The sequence below is a fragment of the Megascapheus bottae genome, chromosome 18, assembly GCF_031878675.1.
Source record: "Megascapheus bottae isolate mThoBot1 chromosome 18, mThoBot2.hap1, whole genome shotgun sequence".
Lineage (NCBI taxonomy): Eukaryota > Metazoa > Chordata > Mammalia > Rodentia > Geomyidae > Megascapheus > Megascapheus bottae.
The window spans coordinates 33,189,209-33,209,926 of record NC_143526.1 but is presented as its reverse complement, the minus strand read 5'-3'; the positions used below and the strand labels follow the sequence as shown (position 1 = coordinate 33,209,926).

At 39.4% G+C, this 20,718-nt stretch overlaps 1 protein-coding gene across 7 annotated transcripts in view; it reads right to left on the bottom strand.

Annotated features, from left to right (window-relative positions):
- Rprd1b (regulation of nuclear pre-mRNA domain containing 1B) overlaps nucleotides 1-20,718 on the bottom strand; it is a 52,056-nt gene that overhangs the window by 19,062 nt on the left and 12,276 nt on the right. For 6 of the 7 annotated variants that reach the window (XM_090352337.1, XM_090352338.1, XM_090352340.1 and 3 more), the window contains 3 exons: nucleotides 12,897-13,030; nucleotides 6,802-6,914; nucleotides 4,441-4,567 (listed from right to left, as the gene is read on the bottom strand). In XM_090352337.1, coding sequence (XP_090208463.1) covers nucleotides 4,441-4,567; nucleotides 6,802-6,914; nucleotides 12,897-13,030 — 374 coding nt within the window. The remainder of the gene's footprint in view (nucleotides 1-4,440; nucleotides 4,568-6,801; nucleotides 6,915-12,896; nucleotides 13,031-20,718) is intronic. The other variant, XM_090352341.1, reaches the window with a different exon arrangement.

Below are 20,718 nucleotides of genomic sequence, written 5' to 3'. Positions count from 1 at the left end.
AGGCTAGCTCTGAACTACAATCCTCAAAACTCAGCCTCCTAAATAGCTAGGATTATAGGCATTAGTCACTGGCACGCAATGCTGTTGTTTTTGATGGTTTGTTTTTTTTTTAAACAAAATAAAAATTCTGCCAACAAAATAAGTAGAAAGACACATGAGGTCATCTGAAATTATTAGCCTTGCTCTGAGAAATTCAAGTGCTTTTGTTTATATTATTTCAATAATATATTTTTTAAAACTCTTATGAAGTAAAAGAGCAAGCATTCGTTTCTTGGGTGTAGAAACAAAATTACAACAAACACTATACGACAGGTTAACATGTGGTCTCTAAAGTGGACCTGCAAGACTCTTCACCTGTGTAAACCCTGAGCCTGGGTGTGAGCTCTCTTCCTGCATTCAGCAAAATATAGAATCCCCTCAGAACAAAGGTTTTCAATATTTTTGAACATGACCCACAGTAGAAATACACTTTACATAAACACATACAAAACCAATCCTTACTACAAGTGTTCTACCTTTTGTTCCTTTTATTATTATTATTATTATTAGTCATTATCTACAGTACCAACTTCAAATCCAATTAATGGCTTACATATTGTGCTTTGAAAAAAATCTATGCTTCAGTGTAAAGATGTTCTTAGAAAGAAGTAATGAAGCCGGGAACAGTGGCTCATGCCTGTAATCCTAACTACTCAGGAGGCTGAGATCTTAGGATAGGGCCAATAGCCTTGAGCTGAACAAAAAGTCATGAATAAATGTTCTATAAGAGAAACTGAGAAGAAACAGGAGGGTTTGCACTTATAAAGAACTGCTATAATTACAAATGTGGGCGGTGAGATTAGAACATTCAATGTATGTTATTTTAAAAGGCCATTAACAAAACAATCGGGTGGTCCTTTGAAACAAAGAGTTACAGAGTCTCTAGCTGTTCCACAGGAAAACTAAAACCAGCCAATGTAATCTGTCCCAGACTGGCAAAAGTAGGAAACCTTGGCATCCTTTCCACTGACTGGAATTTAACAATTCCTCACAAGTTCATGCCTGTAATCCCAGCTATTTTTGGGGAGACAGAGAAGATATCAAAAGGACCTCAGTTAGAGGCCAACTGGTACAAAAGTTCATTGGATCCCATCAAAATTAATGCAAGGCATGGTGGGAGGGGCGTATTATTCCAACTATGCAAAAAGTTTAAATTAGAAGTTTTACTACCAGGCTGGCCCCAGCAGAAATTCAAGACCCTACGGACCCTACTTCAAAAATAACCAAAGTTAAAAAAAAAAGGTTGGCAGCCTGGCTTACGGAGTACAAGGACCTGCCTAGTGAAGCAAACACCTAATCTTAACTTTTAGTATGACATACATACATAATACATACATACAAACAAAAATAAAATTCCAACAGGTGATAGTCACCTGGTTCTACCATGCCTTCTTATCAGGAATATCAAGAGATGAATCTCTTGAGAGTTCCAAAGTGGGTCTGATGTTAAAAGATCAGGCACTGGGATAGGAAACTAAAAATCAAAATGTTCTTGGTGAGAACATCTATTTGGGAAGAAGAAAAGCAGAGCCCAGAAGAAAAGATAGGGTCTGGACTCTAGAGTACTGCAAACCCTGTTCTGCCAAATGGATGATGTAGTCCGTAATAAACTACTGCAGTACTTGGAGCCGGGAGTTTTGGCCCAGTGGTTGAGTGCTTGCCTACCATGCATGAAGACCCGGGTTCGATTCCTTGGTACCACATACATAGAAAAAAGCCAGAAATGGTGCTGAGGCTCAAGTGGTAGAGCTTTAACCTTGAGAAAGTCCAAGGACAGTGCTCAGGCCCTGAGCTCAAGCCCATGACTGGAAAAAAAAAAAAAAACTACTGCAGTACATAGACTGGTTTTAGCTTTGTCACTACTAGACTAAATTATCTTTAGTAAACAGTTTATTTTTTGTAAATAAGTTAATTCATTAAGATGTGAATGTGGCAAAAAAAGGAAAGGAAAATACTGATTTTTAAGATTTGAGATCTTTAAAGAATCAATGTTAACCTTAAGAACTTGTACAACAGAAATAAATCATTTACTCAACTAATTACAACCTGGAAAAGTATTTTTTTAAATCTTTTAATCACCTATACAAATGCAGTCCGAGTATACAAGCAAGCTTTCAACTAGGGACTTACTGTGGCTATGTGCAGTTCTGATCCCTACAGTAGCCTAACCTTATGGCTGGCCCAAAGACTCAGCTCTGCACCACTCCATGTTTCCCCTGACTCATTCATTTCTCTCTCCCTTCTACAATATCACGAGCGTAAGCATACAGTTCTGTCTTCCAACCACCCAGCATCCCAGCCACTGCCCTATTTCCCTCTCTCCTTCCACAGCAAACTTCAGAGTTGCCTGTACTACCTATAACCACCTTCTTCCTTCATCACATTACTCCATTTAGGCTTTTAAATGCACTGATCCTCTTTGCACAACCTTCCAAGTGGCCTAACAAATATCCACATTTCTTTCCCTTAAATTTGGAAGGATGATGATATATAATATTGCAATTACAGGAACAGCAAAGAACAAGATCAAGGAGAAATACTGGAATGTTGGGGTGAGGTTAAAGACAATTTTCAATAAGTGGTCTCAGGGAAGACTTCACTGAAAGGATAAATGAACACAGGCCTGAAGGAAGAGGAAGATTCCTCCAGAAAGAACACCAAATACAGGGTCCTGGGACTAAAGGTTGGAAAGCATCTGGCAAAGAGGCTAGAAAACTCATGCAGTAAGTTCTGAGAAAGTGGTAAAAAGTCCATGACACTGTAGGGCAGTGAAAGACTTTGGCTTTTGTTCCAGGTGATGTCACTGGGGTAGTTCTGAGTTGAGGGGAGGGAGGGAGTGTATAATCACTCACTGTGGTCACTATATTAAGAATGAGGAGGCTGGGGACAGAGGCCAAGCATGAAGTGAAAAGACCAGGAAAAAGGCTATTGTTGGCTAACATGCACAAAGACCCAGGTTCAATTCCTCAGTACCACATACATAGAAAAAGGCTTAAGTGGTGCTGTGGCTCAAGTGGTAGAGCTCTAACCTTGAGAAAACACAAGGATAGTCAGTGCTCAGGCCATGAGTTCAAGTTCCAGGACTGGCCAAAAAAAAAAAGTCAGAAAAGAAGGTAAGCCACGGCCAGAGTAGGAAAGCTAGAATATGGGGTCCTACTGCTGGCCAAACAAATGTCCAGAAGTTTAGTGGCTCAAAATGTAAATTCCCTATTGTAAAGAGCCCTTCCTTGACCTTGAAGCCTAATTCCAAGCCTCTGCTTCCATGGCAATCCATCCATCCACCTCTGATTGATGCCTTACCACCTCTTATAAGGACCCTGTAATTTCCATAAGCTCCAGGATGAATACTCTAAGGTCATCTTTCCATCTCTAGACCCTCACATTTAATCACATTTACAAGGTTCTTCTTGCTTGTAGGCAAAGCCGCAGATTCTGAGGATTACAATTCAAGTACCTTTTCTTTGAAGAAAAGAAGTAGGGAGTGGTTATTCTGTCTACCAAGCCCAAAGAAGGTAAATAATCAACAAGGTCAAATTCTACAGTTAAGGTGAGGGCATTGAATGTGCAAGGAGGAAGTCAATAGCATTTTTGACAGGAACAAAGTGAATAAAATGAAATGAAATGATAATAGGTGAGCAAGAAGTGGAGACAGCTTCCGGAATCTACTCAATGCGTTCTATCAAAAAGAACATGGATCAAGGAAAAAAACTTCCAATATGAGAAAAAAAATATAAAATGTAAGATACTAATGGCTCTAGCCTTGAATACACAGGAGGCTAAGATGTGAGGATCATAGTTCAAAGCCAGTCTAGGCAGGAAAGACCACAAGACTCTTATCTCTAACTACCAGAAAACCAAACGTAGAGCTTTGACTCAAAGTGGTAGAACACTAGCCTTGAACAAAAAAGCTCAGGGACAGTGCCAGGTCCTGAGTTCAAGCCCCTATAACCGAAGGGGGGGAAAAAAGTTACAGGGGTATAGAGGCAACACCACCATATAAGTAGAATCCATGGTACTCAATTTCCAGTGGGCTTGCCAGAAAACAACCTATATAAATTGCACAGGCCTGTATCTTAATGCTTTTCCTTAATAAGGGGGTCATGAGTCTAATACCTACTTCTTCCCCCATACCACTGTCCCATTCATATACAATTTGAACTATGTGTCAATAGATCTTAAGAGTGTCACAGGTTATAGTATGCTAGCACTTTTGCAACAATTCTGATTATTCCAGAGCTTCTTTGTTCAGCAAGAATTGCTTATAAATCTAAAATGGCAGAGGAGCAACATCAAATGAAAGTCTACACGTACAAATATAAGCAAATGTGATGCTCCACTCTCCATTTGATAAGCAAGTTTGATGCTCAGGTTCTCATCTGTCTCCAAGCTTTACCTTCTTACCTGTTATTTTTTCCAACAGAGAAACATCTTGGACTTCCTGGGGCAGAGAAGCAATCTTCTGTCGAACAGTAGCATCCCCTGATGCAGCATTTTCTAGATCCTGCAAAGCTTTGATGAGTTCCTCAGTCTGTAAAACACAATGAAGCACAAACAATACTAGCCATTAAGATGTGGCATTCAGTGGGACACTGGTGGTTCACATCTGTAATCCTAATTACTTAAGAGGCTGAGATCTGAAGATCCTGGTTCCAGCCAGCCCAGGCAAAGTCTGTAAGACTCTTTACCTCCAATTAACCACCAAAAAAGCTGGAAGTTGTGGCTCAGGTAGTAGAATGCTAGCACGAGGCCCCAAATTTAAGTCAAAGGACTAACACAAAACAAAAAACAGTCTTAAATAAGACACAACTGAAATTCTATAGTTTGTTTTTTTTTTTTTTTTTTTTTGCCATTCATGGAGATTGAATTCATGGCCTGGGCACTGTCTTTGGACTTTTTCAAGGCTAGCACTCTACCACTTGAGCCACAGCACCACTTTCGGCTTCTTCTGTGTATATGGTACCAAGGAATCGAACCCAGGGCTTCATGCATGCTAGGCAAACACTCTACCACGAGGCTATGCTCCTGGGTCTCCAAACAAAACTAAGAGCATGTTTTAACAATATAAGAAAATGGAGTCTAGTTCATATAGCTTAATTTCAAGGAAGTACTACTTCTAATATTAAACAGTCTCTAATACAGAAAAACAGTATATGTATCAGCTGTTTAGCAACAACAGACTGACTGGATAGTCAAATTCATACTGAGTTCACTTTACAAAGTATCACTCCCCAAATTTATTAATTTATTAACCCATTGGGAAAAAAAATAAAAACAAAGCCAAAAATAGACAGTTTACATCTATTCTAAGAGTTTATCCACAGAACACTGATGGTCAGACAGTCCATGACGGCCTACGAGCCGCTGACTCCCAGGGAAGTTAGATGGTAAGAAGATCATCCTGAAAGTTGAGAGCCTGAGCTCTTCACTACATAGTTTTAGAGTAAAGATGCATGACCTGATACTTTTATCATTTAAGATTCAGGATAATTCATTTAACATCACACAAAGCAGATACACTTCTCATTTGAGTTCTTTTGGGGGGATTCTTTTTTTTTATTGTGATTAATAGAAGGGTTACATTATGTTCACCAGATAGAAGGTGCATAACTTCACAAACATTGATACATGGTCCCCATTTCCCTCCTACCCTCCTCCCTCATTTAAGTTTTGAATGCACCATTACACAATAAAATTGTTTTAGGCAAAGAGGTAACTTGACCCCCCCACCTCAAAAAAAAGGACTTGGACAGCTAGGTGTGGTGTCACATCTTTCATCGTAGTACATGGAACAATGAAGCATTTTTCTAAGTCTAAGGACAGCCCAGGGAGTTCCAGGGCAACCTGTACTTCCTATCTCAAAAGAAAAAGGAACACTGGTTTCTAAAAACAGAAATTAAGCTACCTAACAAGTTAGTCTGGCTTTTTTAGTCTTATGTTCTTTAACTGTAAGCATATAAATCAAAACTAGGCTTGACGCTTTTTTTCTTTTTCTTGTTTCTTAACTCAAGGCCTCGGTCTGTACTCAAGAGCTGACACTTGAACTACTCCTCAAGCTCTGACTTTTTCCTGGTTACCTGGAAAGAAGACTTCTGGAGGGTTTTAGAGTTGTCTGCCCAGGTTGGTTCAAAACCTCTAGACTGAGATCCCAGGTTCCTCAGTAGTCAGGATAACAGAAGTGCCTAACTAAAGGACCAAGTAATATAAACATATGGGTATGAGCTAACTCCTCATTCAGCTGTAGTATAGTAAGTTTGCAATGACAGTTCTTAGACATAAGTTGTTGTAACAGTTTCTATCTATTCCACAATAATTACTATTTAATCATACTGAATTTATAGGAAAGAAAAGAACAACTCTAAACACTTTATAAAATATAGGGACTGGGAGTGGTAGAATGCTTGTCTAGCATGCATGAAGCCCTGGGTTTGATTTCTCAGAACCACATAAACAGAAAAAGCCAGAAGTGGCACTATGGCTCAAGTGGTAGAGTGCCAACCTAGAGTAAAAAGAAGCTCAGAGACAGTGTCCATGCCCGGAGTTCAAGCCCCAAGACCGACAAATACATACACATACACACACACAGTCTCACTCACATAATAAAGCCCTTTGTCTGACAAGCTTTTGGTTACATGCTACATCATCTACCTCAAGAGCTGCCCTCTGACAATTCCATACTATTGGTCACTAGCACCACCTTGTGGTACAATCTTCAACAAGGTCACTTCTCTAGACCGAATTCTCAAGACCTACTCCTAAACATACCAAGAGGGGTCCTGCAGAAGGATCTTGGGGAGAATAGCTTCCAGGGTAGTCATCATCTTCCTCCTCTTGTATTTGTTGAAAAGTTCGCTTCAAAGATTTCTTCTCTTCTGTTGCTAAGAGAAACAGAAGCAATGATTTTAGTCATGTATCCTGCATTGATAGTCAAATGCTATATGTAAACACAGGGAAAAAGTGGTACTCGTTTTCAGAGATGACTTAGTATTAACCTTTATGTAGATTATTTGAAATTGGTTACAGTTTCTTTTTGTTCTTTTGTTTATTTTGGCAGTCCTAGGACTTGAACTCGGGGCCTGAGCACTGGCCTTGGACACTTTTTTCTCAAGGCTAGTGCTCTGCCACTTGAGCCACACCACAATTTCTGTTTTTTTTCTGAGTATGTGGTACTGAGGAATTGAACCCAGGGCTTTATGCATGCTAGGAGGACGCTCAACCACTAGGCTATGCTCCTGGCCCCTGGTTGTAGTTCTTTCATTGCTGAAGAGTTAAAAAGGGTCCTGGTCTGCCTTCTCGGATTGACCCTCCAGAAACAAATCAAATTATCTTATTTGATTAAAAAAACTTCATTATTTTTTTAAAAAAGAACATTATAAAGCCAATTTATCAAATGGCTAATTCATATAAGGGTTTAAAAAATACTTCTAAGCAAAAATGGGAATATTTTATGAGATGTCCAATTACCAATTCAGATTCTAAACACAAACATCCTTTAAACTATTCCTTAAAAAAAAATAAAACTAAGCCATATAAACCTAGTCTTACCTTAACCTCTTTCCTTCGGAGAAATGTGACTAATAAACTACTTGCAGAAACTATCTAAGTTACCATTTTAAAATTAACCATGTTTGAGACTGACACGTAACATTTTTTATTATCTGTACTGAATGAATTGTTATGATGGATGCATTAGATCTAAAATCATTTTACTGCATCAAATTGAACAATACAAAATCAATGAATAAATGACAAACTACAGGAGATAAATCTAAATGATAAATTCTGGCTTACAAAATAAAGAAATATTAGGCACAATAAACACAAGGCATTATAATGGCTTCTTTACCTTTAATCTTTCCAACAATTCTAGCTTTAGTAGCTCTATTAACAAATGAGGGGAGAAAAAAAGGCCCAGGGATATTAAATAACTCCATGGCAGCAGTCACTACTACAGTTACAGTGCCCTGAATTTTCAATCAATTCAAACAGCCATTCAAAATAATTTAACATTTGAGAGGAAGACAAAGGGTGGGTCACAGTATAAGGTTAGCCCAGGCGAAAAGAAGTTAATGAGAGTCCATCTTGACCAACAGAAGGGTTCAATGGTATACATCTGTCATCCCAGAACATGGAGAAAGACAGTAGGAGAATGGATCACAGCCTAAGTAAGCCTGGGAATAAAAAAAGTGAGACTCTGAAAATAATCAACACAAAGAGTACAGAGGTATAAGTAAATGGTAGAGTGCCTATCCAGGAAGGGTAAGGCCTTGAGCTCAGTCCTCAGTACCACCAAAAAAGTTTAATCCAGCAAATCTGTTGGTCTCATTCATACTTCAGAATGTAAGACATGCTTCACTACCAATTCAGCTTCTGATCATGATTTCACACTCATCTACTCTGCCTGTTTTCAGGCAGCTCTAAAACTGCAGTGGTCAGTATCCTGTCTTTGCATTATGCACCTTTTCCTTCATCTTGGTGACTTACCCTCGTGTCTGTAGGCCTCATATTCAATTAACCTTCAAGTGATCCTAGTTACTAAGAGTAAGTACACCTTCCACATACCTGAGTGTGACAGAATTTCAAATACCAAGGCAGACTGAACCTTCTAATGAAAGACTGAAGCTGTCCTGAAAGTTTCCAAATCACATCAGAAACACAGCAATCTACCTGCAAAGGTAGATCTTCTAAAGGGCACACCTAAGCTGAGCATGATGGTGTATACCTGTAATTCTGCTACTCAGTTGGCTGAGACGGGGGGGAAAAAGTCCAAGAAGCCAGGGATATAGAGCAAGACTTTATCAAAAGAAAAAAAACCATACCTGGAACAGTCTAGAAATAAATAAGAAACTTCAGATTTCATATTATTCTTAGAAACAAAAAAAAGAATCAGAAAATACTGTTGGTAACAGCTCCCTTATTCCTTGTTACCTTGCTGCTAAACAAAATAAACTCATTTCTTGAAACAAGGTCTTGCTGCATAATCCAGGCTAGCCTTAAACTTAAGATTGTCCTGGTTGTGGAAAGAAAAGGACCTGCAACAAATAAAGAACTATTCCTTAAGGCACAGTCTATCAAGTACTCTACCTTATCATCTCATCGAATTAAGCAGCCAATCCAACTACAACTTGGGGAAGCAGGCCTAGAGCTTATGCTCTTAACAAACACTCTTCAGTCTTGTACAAAGTCCAGGAGAATGAAAAATTTTAAGTTTTCTCCTAGTTTTGCCATTGGCTCATGTATAAGAAACACTAAAATATTGAATATTAAAACTGAGAGGGGCAAAAAAAATCCTATCATCATCCCACTGATATGTCATACTCTGCATTAATTCAAGCAATTATCATCAACACCTTAGGAGGTGTTACTATTAACAGCCATATTGTAAGTGAGGAACCAAGGCTCAAGGAAGTCAAATGCTAGGCTTAAGGTCACACAGCTTTAGAAGTGGCAGGGAAAGGATTCATACACTGGAAGTATCAATATCTAAACTATATTAAGGATCAGGTAAATTGAAATTCTTTTCATAAATTCCTAACACAATTCAAGTCTATTGAATGTATGTGCTTTCAGGAAATAATGCATGGTAAGAAGAGTATCAGCCTTGAGGTCGTAGAGGCGTGGGCTTGAATTCTCCACTTATCAATTATCTCTTCCTGGACAAAATTACTGTACCTTTTTTGGTTTGGGCATCATCATCTGAAGTAGGAAAATACCAAGCTCACAAAATGATTGTAAAGATATAAAATAAAATAAAGCACATATGAAAAGTAGGCAGCTAGTAGGGTAACAGTTGCTGGATCCTTTGTATCAACCTTTCCTTTCTAAATTCTTTCATCACTTCAGGCTACTGTTCGACTCTGAAAAACCTCATCTCAATCACAAAGCCAGCTGAAAGGTCTGTAGGCAGGGGTTAAATTGTAAAAAAATTGCTTAGCAAGTTCAAGCCCTAGTTTTACACACACACACACACACACACACACACACACACACACACACACGAACTAGTGGTATAGGTATAAGAATTCAAAGAAATTAAAAATTCTGAGCAAGATTCTTGAGTTTATATATGCTACAATGTTTTCAGAACTGTCTAAGTTTAAAGAAAAAAAAATTTTTTTTGTCAAGGTAAACTCTACAAAGTTGCCTGAAGACAAAGAACTACCCACAAATCACAAATGAGGTATAAAAAGAACTATTCAAATTTGGAAATGAATGTCTAAAAAAAAAACCACCAAATTTTTGAAAGAATTATGGCAAACTATTCTGACATCCCAAGTCCAAAGAAGACAGCAAGAAGATAGAGTAAGTTAGCTGAGACCAATGCACATGCTAGAACTTATCTTTAGATCAACATTACCCTCCACACTGCAAATGTTATTGTAAATGTCTACCTAGACATTAGAAAAAAATTTAAACCTGTTATAAATATGCTCTCCAAGAACCACTGGAGTCACAACAACAGACATGAAAATAAAGAACTGCCTCAGCAAGGCAAAATTTACTTCTGCAGAAGGGTATGCCCTCAGCCACAAATCTGGCAGGCAAGCAAACAAAGCAGACAGGCTGCTCTCCTATTTATCCCTAATGCAGCAGGCCTTGCCCTCTGCTCAGATTGGTTGAGCTGAGGTTTACAATGTGCTTACGAGTGCCCAGTTGGAATAGGGTAAGATATATTTACATAAGGTGACCATTAAGACTGAAAAGTAATTCCTCTTTTCCTCACCTGTACTTGCTGATATTTTTGTTGTTGTTGTTGCTGCTGGTTGTGGGGCTTGAACTCTAGGCCTGGGCACTGTCCCTAAGCTCTTCAGCCCAATGCAGTGCTCTACCTCTTTGAACTACAGTGATACTTTGTGTACTTGCTGATATTGCCTTAGCAGGATAATCAAGAGCCAAGCCACTAAGCCAAAGTAGAAACTTTTAAGCAATCCACTTTGATAGAAAAGACAAATTTTTCTCACAAACCCAATAAACTATTTTCAATATCTCTACCACAAGCCTATTTGTCTAACCATTCCCTAAGTACAGAACTATTTCTCACTTCACTTTGTAGCAACCAGTATAGGTGTGTGCACAAAGCAAATGTCCAGTAAATGCTTGACTAGAAATTCTAACACTTGCTTTAATAAACATTCCTGCTTGCTAAAAGATGCTTTTAAAAATCAGCATTGCCTACCAAATGAACTAAAAGGCAGAATACAGAATAGAATGCTGGGTAATTCCCTAAAGCTATACAGAATAATGCCTCCAAAAACATACCAGACCAACTCTAACAGAATCCAAAGCAGGAATTAGCTCACTTTTAAGAATGACACTACAGGGGCCAGGAGTTTGGCCTAGTGGTAGCGTGCTTGCCTAGCATGCACGAAGACCCGGGTTTGATTCCTTGGTACCACACACATAGAAAAAAAGCCGAAAACGGTGCTGAGGCTCAAGTGGTAGAGCTCTAGCCTTGAGAAAGTCCAAGGACAGTGCTCAGCCCCTGAGCCCATGCCCAGGACTGGCAAAAAAAAAAAAAAAAAAAATGACACTACATAAAATGAAGTCTGAAAGCACTTTTATCATTCTTAGAAGGCCTTTAACCTAGTTTCCCAGACATGTTACTGTGAAATATAATTTTAGATCTAGAGATCCATGAAGGATATATAATAAAGAGTTGCTAAAGGAAAAATACTGTCACCTATGCTGATCCCAATAGGTTCTATAGCAGAGGCAAGACTATAGTACCAAAGAGCAAAGGAGGAAAGACTACACATGCCCACACAAGTGAAGATAATATCAGAATGAGAGTCAAAGGGGCACCGTGACATAAGGGACAGAGGAAGGGATCCCTTGCCAGCAGAAGATCCAGAGAGGAAAACTGACCAGTCAGTGTGGCCATACAACATGGTATGTGTGACAAATTAGCAAAGAATCTAGAAAAGTGAGCTAGCTGAGCTAGTTCAGAGATTAGAAAGGGTCCTCAGTCTTAAGTGCTAGGTCTTGATCCTTCAGGCAATGAGCATGAGTAGATCAAGATCAGACCTGAACTGAAGCTTAGACATATGTCGTACAAATTAGAATTAAACCACAACTAAGCAGACATCAAGTAAAATCTTAATCAATAACATTTAATCTTACTTCATGTATGTATGTGTGCTGGTCCTAAAGCTTCACTGTCTGTGAGCTTTTTCTGCAGAAGGCTAGGGATCTAGTCTAGAGCTTTAGTCCTAGGCTAGGGCTCTAACACTCCAGCTCCATTTCTGGCTTTTTTTCTTGGTTAATTAGAGATTAAGAGTATCATGGACCGGTCCAAGATGACTCAGCCTCCTAAGTAACTAGGATTACAGGTATGAATCTGGCTTGATCTTTATGGGGAGGAGAGAGGAGCCTAACATAATCTCTGGATTCAGCAAAGACCACAATCAATTGTAGACAGCAATTGATAGCAATTATAGACAGCAACTATCCTAGAAATATGTTCTAAAACCACACCTATTATTAATAAAAACAGGTTCCAAAGGGCTCGGGGACTTGTCCAAGATCCTGCAGTAGTTAGTGGCAGGGCCTTGACAAACTCGAACTCTTAGAAGGTACTTTCATCCCAGCTACTCACAACCCTACAAAACTTTGCCGCTCCTCTTCCTTGGGAAGGAGAGGCAAGGAGAATACACAGCAAGTGAGGGAAGAAGGGGGACAGCATGAGCACTAGAACCAGGCTCACACTGCTCATACTACAGAAACTCTCACCATCATTCATGATCGTCTCTGAAGAATCATAAAGTCGCTGATGGCTCACAGCAACCCCCACTGCAGCTTTTCATATCTGATTCGAAAGTAGGCAAAGACCAAGAGCTGTAAACATGTGGTGGTGTTTCTACCTTTGGGGGGAGGGCTCTTGGAGTCCTCCATAGACAGCTTCAGCTGCTGTATGAACTCGCCGCCATATACACTTCTTTCTTGCCAGATGTTCAGCAATCTTTCTAAAGGTTTTTTACAGCCTTCATCTGCCTCTCTGCCCAGAAAAGATGAAAAGATATGTATAAGCTTATGATATTTTTGTTTTTAATTAGGACAGATCCATTAGTCAACATCTGACTAAATAATATACATATTTAAAAACAGAAGAGTAAAGTACGACTTGTATTACTTCTATACCCAAACCTTGATCAGAAACTATATTCTTGTGGTGAGAAAGAGAGCATCATTTCATGTAAGTTAATTCATTTCCCCTTTAAAAAGATTGGGAAAAGAACCGGGAGTATGGCCTCGTGGTAAAGTGCTTGCCTTGCATTTGTAAAGACCCAGGTTCGATTCCTCGGTACCACATACATAGAAAAAAGTCAGAAGTGGTGCTCAGGCCCTGAGCTCAAGCCCAGGACTGGCCAAAAAAAAAAAAAGATGGGGAAAAGTTAATTGCTAAGTTTTACAGAGAATAATCAAAAACTGTTCCTATCAATTGCTTCCTTTCAGACATTAATAAAATGTAGTACCAGACATTCTGCTGGAAATAAAAATGAGCCAAAATGCTTAAGAATTTAAAAATATTCTTAAAAAACACAAATGTTTAAAATGGGAAAGGAATCTACTATACTAACACATATACACAATGCAGTTATACACACATATAAACCAAAACTAATCTCCATTTATTAATTTTTCATAATTATTTTGACACTAGGCCTAGTCTTTGTTTCCTGCTCACAAAGGTGTCTAAGTGATAACTCAAAACACACCAAAAATGATGCAGTCCTTTAGATTCATATCTGAAAAAAGAAAATAGGTTAATTTTTTCCTGTCCTGTTACACACTTGATATAGATCTGAGATGTAGTTCACTCTCACAGGAACCTCTTGCTACCATAAAATGTGAGACAGCAGGCAGACGAGTGGGAGAGATTTCTGCACAGAAATCAAACATCCTTGCTACTCACTGTACTCCTGTAAAGATTCAGTTTTATTGTGAGTTTGTGGAAGCCAATGATCTTATACTGACTAACTTAAGGAGAGCTAACTCTACATCTTAAGTTTTTAGTCAAATAACATTACTAGAACTCAAAAGAAACCATACCAAATGCAGAATAAACCTCTAACCTAACTGTACTCTTGTAAATCTTATGCTAACATTCATAGGAGTGTGGTTTTAGCCTAGCCTGGTCAGACTACATTACTTATGAATTATTAGTGGCAAAATTCACTCAACTGGGACCAGCAGACTAAATTAGATATAAAAATTAATTCTTTTTTATCAAATAGTTATATATTTCAAGTCAGAGGTGAGGGTTAGGGAAAAAAAGAGAAACATTTTTGCTTTGATGGAGCTCAAAAATACAAGATTATAGCACCTGTAAAATACATCCAGCAGTGAGTCCTCTCCCCTTCCTTCCTCTACTGTCAACCTGAAAAAGCCATCTCCCAAATGAGTTAGGACAGCACTTCTTACTGCTATCCCTGTTTCTACCTTGCTCCTCCTACAACCTTCTCTCAACTAATTTCGTTCGTTTGTTCCTTTTCTTTTTGGTGCTGGTCCTAGGGCTTAAACTTGGCCTGAACATTGTCCCTGACATTCTTTTTCTCAAGGCTAGCACTTGAGCCATAGCACCACTTCTAGCTTTTCTGAGTAGTTTACTGAAGATAAAGAGTCTCATGGACTATCCTGCCCAGGCTAGTGTTGAACCATTATCCCTCCTATTCAGCCTTCTGAGTAGCCAGGATTATAGGCATGAGCCACCAGCATTTAGCCCCTCTCAAATTTTAATACTGGAATTTTAGCTGCCATGTTAAGTAGAATCATATTTCTTTCCCTCCTCTCTCAGATTAAAAGGGAAGTCCTTAGAAAACTTTCATGGCAGTTTCTACTTAGCCCTTGATTCTCAGACTGCAGGCCTATCGACAATTTCTTTCCTGCCTTGGCACTTAAGTCTACTCTGATCCAAATGATCACATGGCTTTTTCCCACTCCTTCAGTTAGTTTAATCCTAATCTATTTTTTCAGCAATCCTGCCCCAATTTCTTTCTTTTCTGTTCCTCCCTTCCTCCCTCTCCCTCCCTCCCTCCCTCCCTCCCTCTCTCTCTCTCTCTCTCCTCCCTCTCTTCTCTTCTCCTCCTCTCCCCCCCCTCCTCTCTTTCTCTCTCTTTTTGTTCCTTTTTGCCAGACCTGGGGCTTGAACTTAGGGCCTAGGCACTGACTTTGAGTTTTTGTTGTTGTTGTTGTTTTGCTCAAGTCTAGTGTTCTACCACTTAAGATACAGCATTACTTCTGGCTTTTTCTGTGTATGTGGTATGGAGGAATTGAACCCTGGGCATTGTGCATGTTAGGCAATGACTGTACCCGTAGGCCAACACTCCCAGCCCTGCATTGAAAATGACACCCCCTTCTTAATTTTCCTTTATATAAACTAGCTTTTCCTGTACTGTAGCTTGCTTTCTGTTTGAAAGATATTCATGCCCCCACAGACATCCTAAAATAAGCACAATAATTATTTGAATTGTAATCTTTTTTGGAAAAAAAATATATAGCCAACTTTTAACAATTGCCTTCCCACATCAGGGTCATTCATATAAAACCAACTAAGCTCAACATTAAATGCACTTAGAATACAAAGAATAAAGCTTTCAGGCCTGACCCAGCAGCCCTTCTGACTTCTTAGGCCTAATAGCCTACAGTTCCCTTTCTGGGTCTCCACATTCCAGCAATACTCAACCATCATTTTGTTGCTGGAATTTGTTACTTCTTGTGCACACATCTTTGTTCATCCTAATGCTTCTCCCAAAATGAACATCCAAAATGGAACAAGTCAGAGCAAGAAGATATAATTCAGTAAAACTAGACTATCCAGGGCCTTGAATGCCATATAAAGAATGTGGCCTGCAGACAATGTTAACAAATGTATGATTTCAATAACAGTTATAACATAACTGTTAGGTCCGCCTGGAAGAAATGACTTCTTCCCTTGGCTCTCTCCCCCTACACCCTGGAAATCCCCCCAGCACCTGTAACCCTGGCAACTGGCATGCCTGGGGACAGTGGGAGGTCCCCACTGAGGTATTTCCCCATCCTCTGAGGTCACATCCACTTCCACTGTGTCTATACCCCTACCCCTATATAATCACTCACCTCCCGCCCTAAGCCCTCTTGCTCACCCGACCCCATCTTGGGCGGCTCTTTCCTCACGCAATAAACCCTCTTCTCCTGAACTGCGTGGAGTTTCCTTTCGGCAGATCTTACAATAACCAAATCATAACTGATCAGAGCTTAATTGGCTGACTCATACTTTTAATGCAAAGTACATTTTCTGAAGATTCTCCATTCACTTAAAAGAAAAAGCAGTCATGAGAACATTTTTTTTTTTATCAAGGACTTAGGAATGAGGAGACAACAATGTCTACCACCTCCCACTTACCATTCTAGGGTACATGGGACTCCTCTAAGACTAGGACTGCCAACTGTCAATGTCTCATACCTGTTAATCCTCAAGACTCAAGGCTGAGATCTAAAGATCACTGTTCAAAGCCAGCTAGGGCAAGAAAGTCCATGAAACTCTTATCTCCAAATAATTACCAAAAAAGCTGGAAGTAAAACTGTGGCTCAAATGATATAGCACAGCCTTGAGCAAAAACGCTGAGAGACAGCATTCAGGTCCTGAATTCCAGTCCCAGTACTGGCACATACACACATACAAAAAGAACCAGGACTGGTTTGGAATAGTTTTCAGCCACATTATTAGACAGTGGAAGCCAACACTCACTATTGCTATAATCATAAGACATTTTCAAAGGCTAAAGCCAAAAAGAGGACATTGATTTAATTACTGAAGACACTAACCAAGACCCAAGACCAGTTATTTCCTAAGCACTGTAGTAAATCAATGTTTGGAAGTTTCAAACTTATAGATATTCAAAATAAACTTATATTCAAAAAAAATCTTTGGAAATTACCTTAACAACTAGAATCAGAAACAACTAAAACACTAAGAGAAAGAACACTATCTTTTCACTAACCTCTTCAAATTGAGAATTTTTTAAGTGAAAAAGTAACGACAAAAAGCATTTATTATTAATCTATGGAGAAATTGGAACATAATAATTACCTACATAACTACTATGCTGAATATTTTGAATGAATTTAATTCTTGTTAAATTATAAAACTCATCATATTTTAATTGTCTATTACAGATGACATTAACTGATTATAAAAGAAGTGAACAGGAACATATACATGCACATATGCACACGCGCGCGCGCACACACACACACACACACACACACACACACTTGCTGCCTCATGTGCTGGCTGGACAGCAACAAGCTTACCAACTGAGCTCTTGGGGCGCTTTACTTTCCATAGTTCTTTGGCACTTTCTTGGTGCCATTGTAAACTGTCTATCTATCTTATGCCATGCATAGCAGGGTTGGCTCACTGAGGGCCAGGCTTACAAGTATGTCCAGCATTTCCAACAGTACCTCATATAAAGCCAGAGTAGAAATGCTCCTTTATACCTCTTCAGAAAAAGTTAGCAAGCTGGAGCCTACTACCCTTAGAAAGGCCCTTGGTAGCTGTTATGCTTTGGGTCTGAAGTACTACCCAAAGACTCTAAGACTTGATACCAAACTGGTAGCACTACTGAAAGACCACTGGATCATGAAGAGGCAAACTTCATAACCTACAAATCAGGTTATGGACTTCTTGGAGGAATAGGTCACGGAGAACGTGGCTTTGAAGGATATATATCATGTTCCTGGGTCCTTCCTCTCTCTTCTGCTTCTCAACCACCATTAACAGCTTTGTTCTAAGCACATGCTTCTCACAGTTAGGTTCCACCTCACTAAATCCTAAATCGATGTTGCCAGCCAACCATGGCCGGAAACCATGTGGAAGAAACCATGAGCCAAATAAATCAAATCAACTGTTCTTACTTTAAGTGGTTTATCACAGGTGTTTTGTCATGGAGATGAAAAACTAACCAAATGGTATCTAGGGACTTGGGTCATTTCCTAATGCCAGGGTAGCTTGAGTCTAACTTGTGCAAATAGTGTGGCTACAAATGAATACCTTCTTTTAGGAGCCTGGAAATGATAGCAGAGGGTGTCCTACATGTCTGATCTCAATGAGAACTCCAGGCGCCAAGTCTCTAATGAGCCTCTGTTAAGTCGCCACTTTCCACATGCTGGAATAATTATGTCTGTATGACTCTGCTGGGTGAGGACCCTTGAAAGCTTGTACCCAGAATCCTCTCATCTTTACTGCATTAACCTTCCCCTTTGCTGACTTTGCTTCAAAGGCTCTGACTGCAATAAAATAGAACTGTTGGGTTTTCTTGGTCAGCCAAACGTAAGAGTGGTCTTAGAGACTAATATACTTCATAAATATCCCGTGTACCACTGCTAACTCCCAATTTATGTCTCCAGAAATGAAGTCTCTATTGAGCTTTAGAATATTTTACCTGTCTATTCAGCAGCAACTCTTAGAACATCTACTAATCATTTCAATCTGATTTTTCAATCAAAGCTTTCCTCTATAACCAAGTGAAGAACATCATCAGCTACCCACTCACAGTAAATGTCTTTAACTTCTCTCCTCACCTCATTACCTGCTACTCACCCCCATATGCTCAGGAGGTGTTGTTGTTATTTGTGGGGCTTGAGTGCTGTCCCTGGGCTTTTCAGCTCCAGGGTAGTGCTCTACCACCTGAGCTACAGCGCCACTTCTGGTTTTCTGGTGGTTAACTGAAGATAAAGAGTCTCATGGACTTTAGTGCCAGAGATGGCACTGAACCATGATCTTCAGATCTCAGCCTTCTGAGTAGGTAGGATTATAGTTTTGAGCTACCGGCGCGCAGCTCTCAATAAATTTTATATGATAGAAAAATCCATCTAAAAGTAAGCGTTAATTGCTGGAACTGTCTTCTCACTGCTTTGGGTCCTTTACTTTACAGCCTTCTCTATAGCAATGCCTTCCAAACTCAGGTCTCCACAAGCCATTTTTTTTTTCCCACAAGCCATTTTTTAAAGCGGGATCCTTTAAACTTTTTTTTTTTTAAATACCAGTACTCAAGACCTATGTGCTGTCCTTTAGCTTTATTTACTCAAAGCTAACACTTTACTTTGTGAGCTACGGCTCTACCTGTGGCTTTTTGTGATTAGTTAGATACAGGATCCTCACAAAGTTTCCTTCCCAGGCTAGCTTCAAATGTGATCCTCAGATCTCGGCCTCCTGAGCTGGGATTATTATAGCATGAGCCACCTGTACCCCACAAGTGTTTTAGTGATGTCTCCTGAGGCGTATAGGGCATTTATGGTATTGTCTAGCACTGATCTACTTTGGGTACCTCTTCTTCTGCTCAATGCTGTCTAACCACACTAGCTTTCATTCTGTTTCTTTTAAGATACCACATTATCTCTGTTTTGGGTTAATAACTGGTTCTTAATCAAATCAAATGTGATTTCCTTAGAAAAGCCTCTTTTGACCTCTACAAGAGAATCTACACTAGAGTGCCATTACTATGCTCATGTTCTTACTCTCTAAAAATGTCTAATTCATTTCATCTTCCTTGCTTGCTTTTTCCCTGCTGTTTCTTTAGAGTCTGGATCAGAACTTAGCACATAAAAGGTATCCAAATACATGCTGATTGTAAGTAATACATACAACATCCTCCAACGTAGAAGAAAACAAGTCACCTGTCTGGACAAGTTCATAGTCTGGCTAATTAAACTACTACTCAAATCAAATGTACCCTATGAACCTGGCAGCTTTATCTAAGCTGAGATTTTTGTTAGGACTTGGGGTATGGAATTATCATAAAGGTACTGTTAATAAACTTGGTCAAAAGCCGCACTGGTGGTTCACACTTGTAATCCTAGCTACTCAGGAGGCTGAGATCTGAAGATCAAGGTTCAAAGCCAGGCACAAAAGGACCTGAGACTCTTATCTCCAATTAACCTCTAGAAAATAGGAAGTGGGGCTTGGTCCAAGGGTAGGGTGGTAGCCTTGAGCTGAAGAGCTCAGGGACAGTGCCCAGGCTAAGTTCTTGCCTCATGATCCACAAAAACAAACAACAACAAAAAAAAACTTGGTCAATATTAATGGGCCAACTACCTTTGATCATCAAAGAAAAAGCATATACCAAGCATATATATTTAGCCACTCCTGGTTGATGAGGCATGTCAGGATTAAAGCAGTTTTTGGACTTTCTGTTCTAATAATGAAGTGGGGGAAAGGAGTGTGGAAACACAAACATTTTACTAAGAAAGACCAGACTGGATAGGCCAAGATGTTTCCATAAGGCCTTCTGTAGAGGTTTGCTTAGTTTAGTTTTGCTTTGGGGTTTTGGTAATAGAGTCTTACTATGTAATCCAAGTTAGCCACAAATTCACAATTATCCTGTATCAACCTTCTGAATGCTGAGATTACAGACATGTAGAACCATGGCTTCTGTAAAAATTTCAAGATGGAGGGAGTTTTTTCCCCCCTCTTTTGCTATGCTAGGAATTTAACCCAAGACCTTGCATATCTTGGAAGTGCTTTGACTTTTGGTATTGCCTACCCCTTATCCTCTTCTGGTTTCATAGCAGCTAAGCACACAAATAGTACTATCAATATAAGACACAGTTCTTGACAATTCCCTAGATCAAATCTTTCTCCCAATCAGTCAATACTAAGAAAATAATTTTCTGGGTACCAATGGCTCAAACCTGTACTCTTAG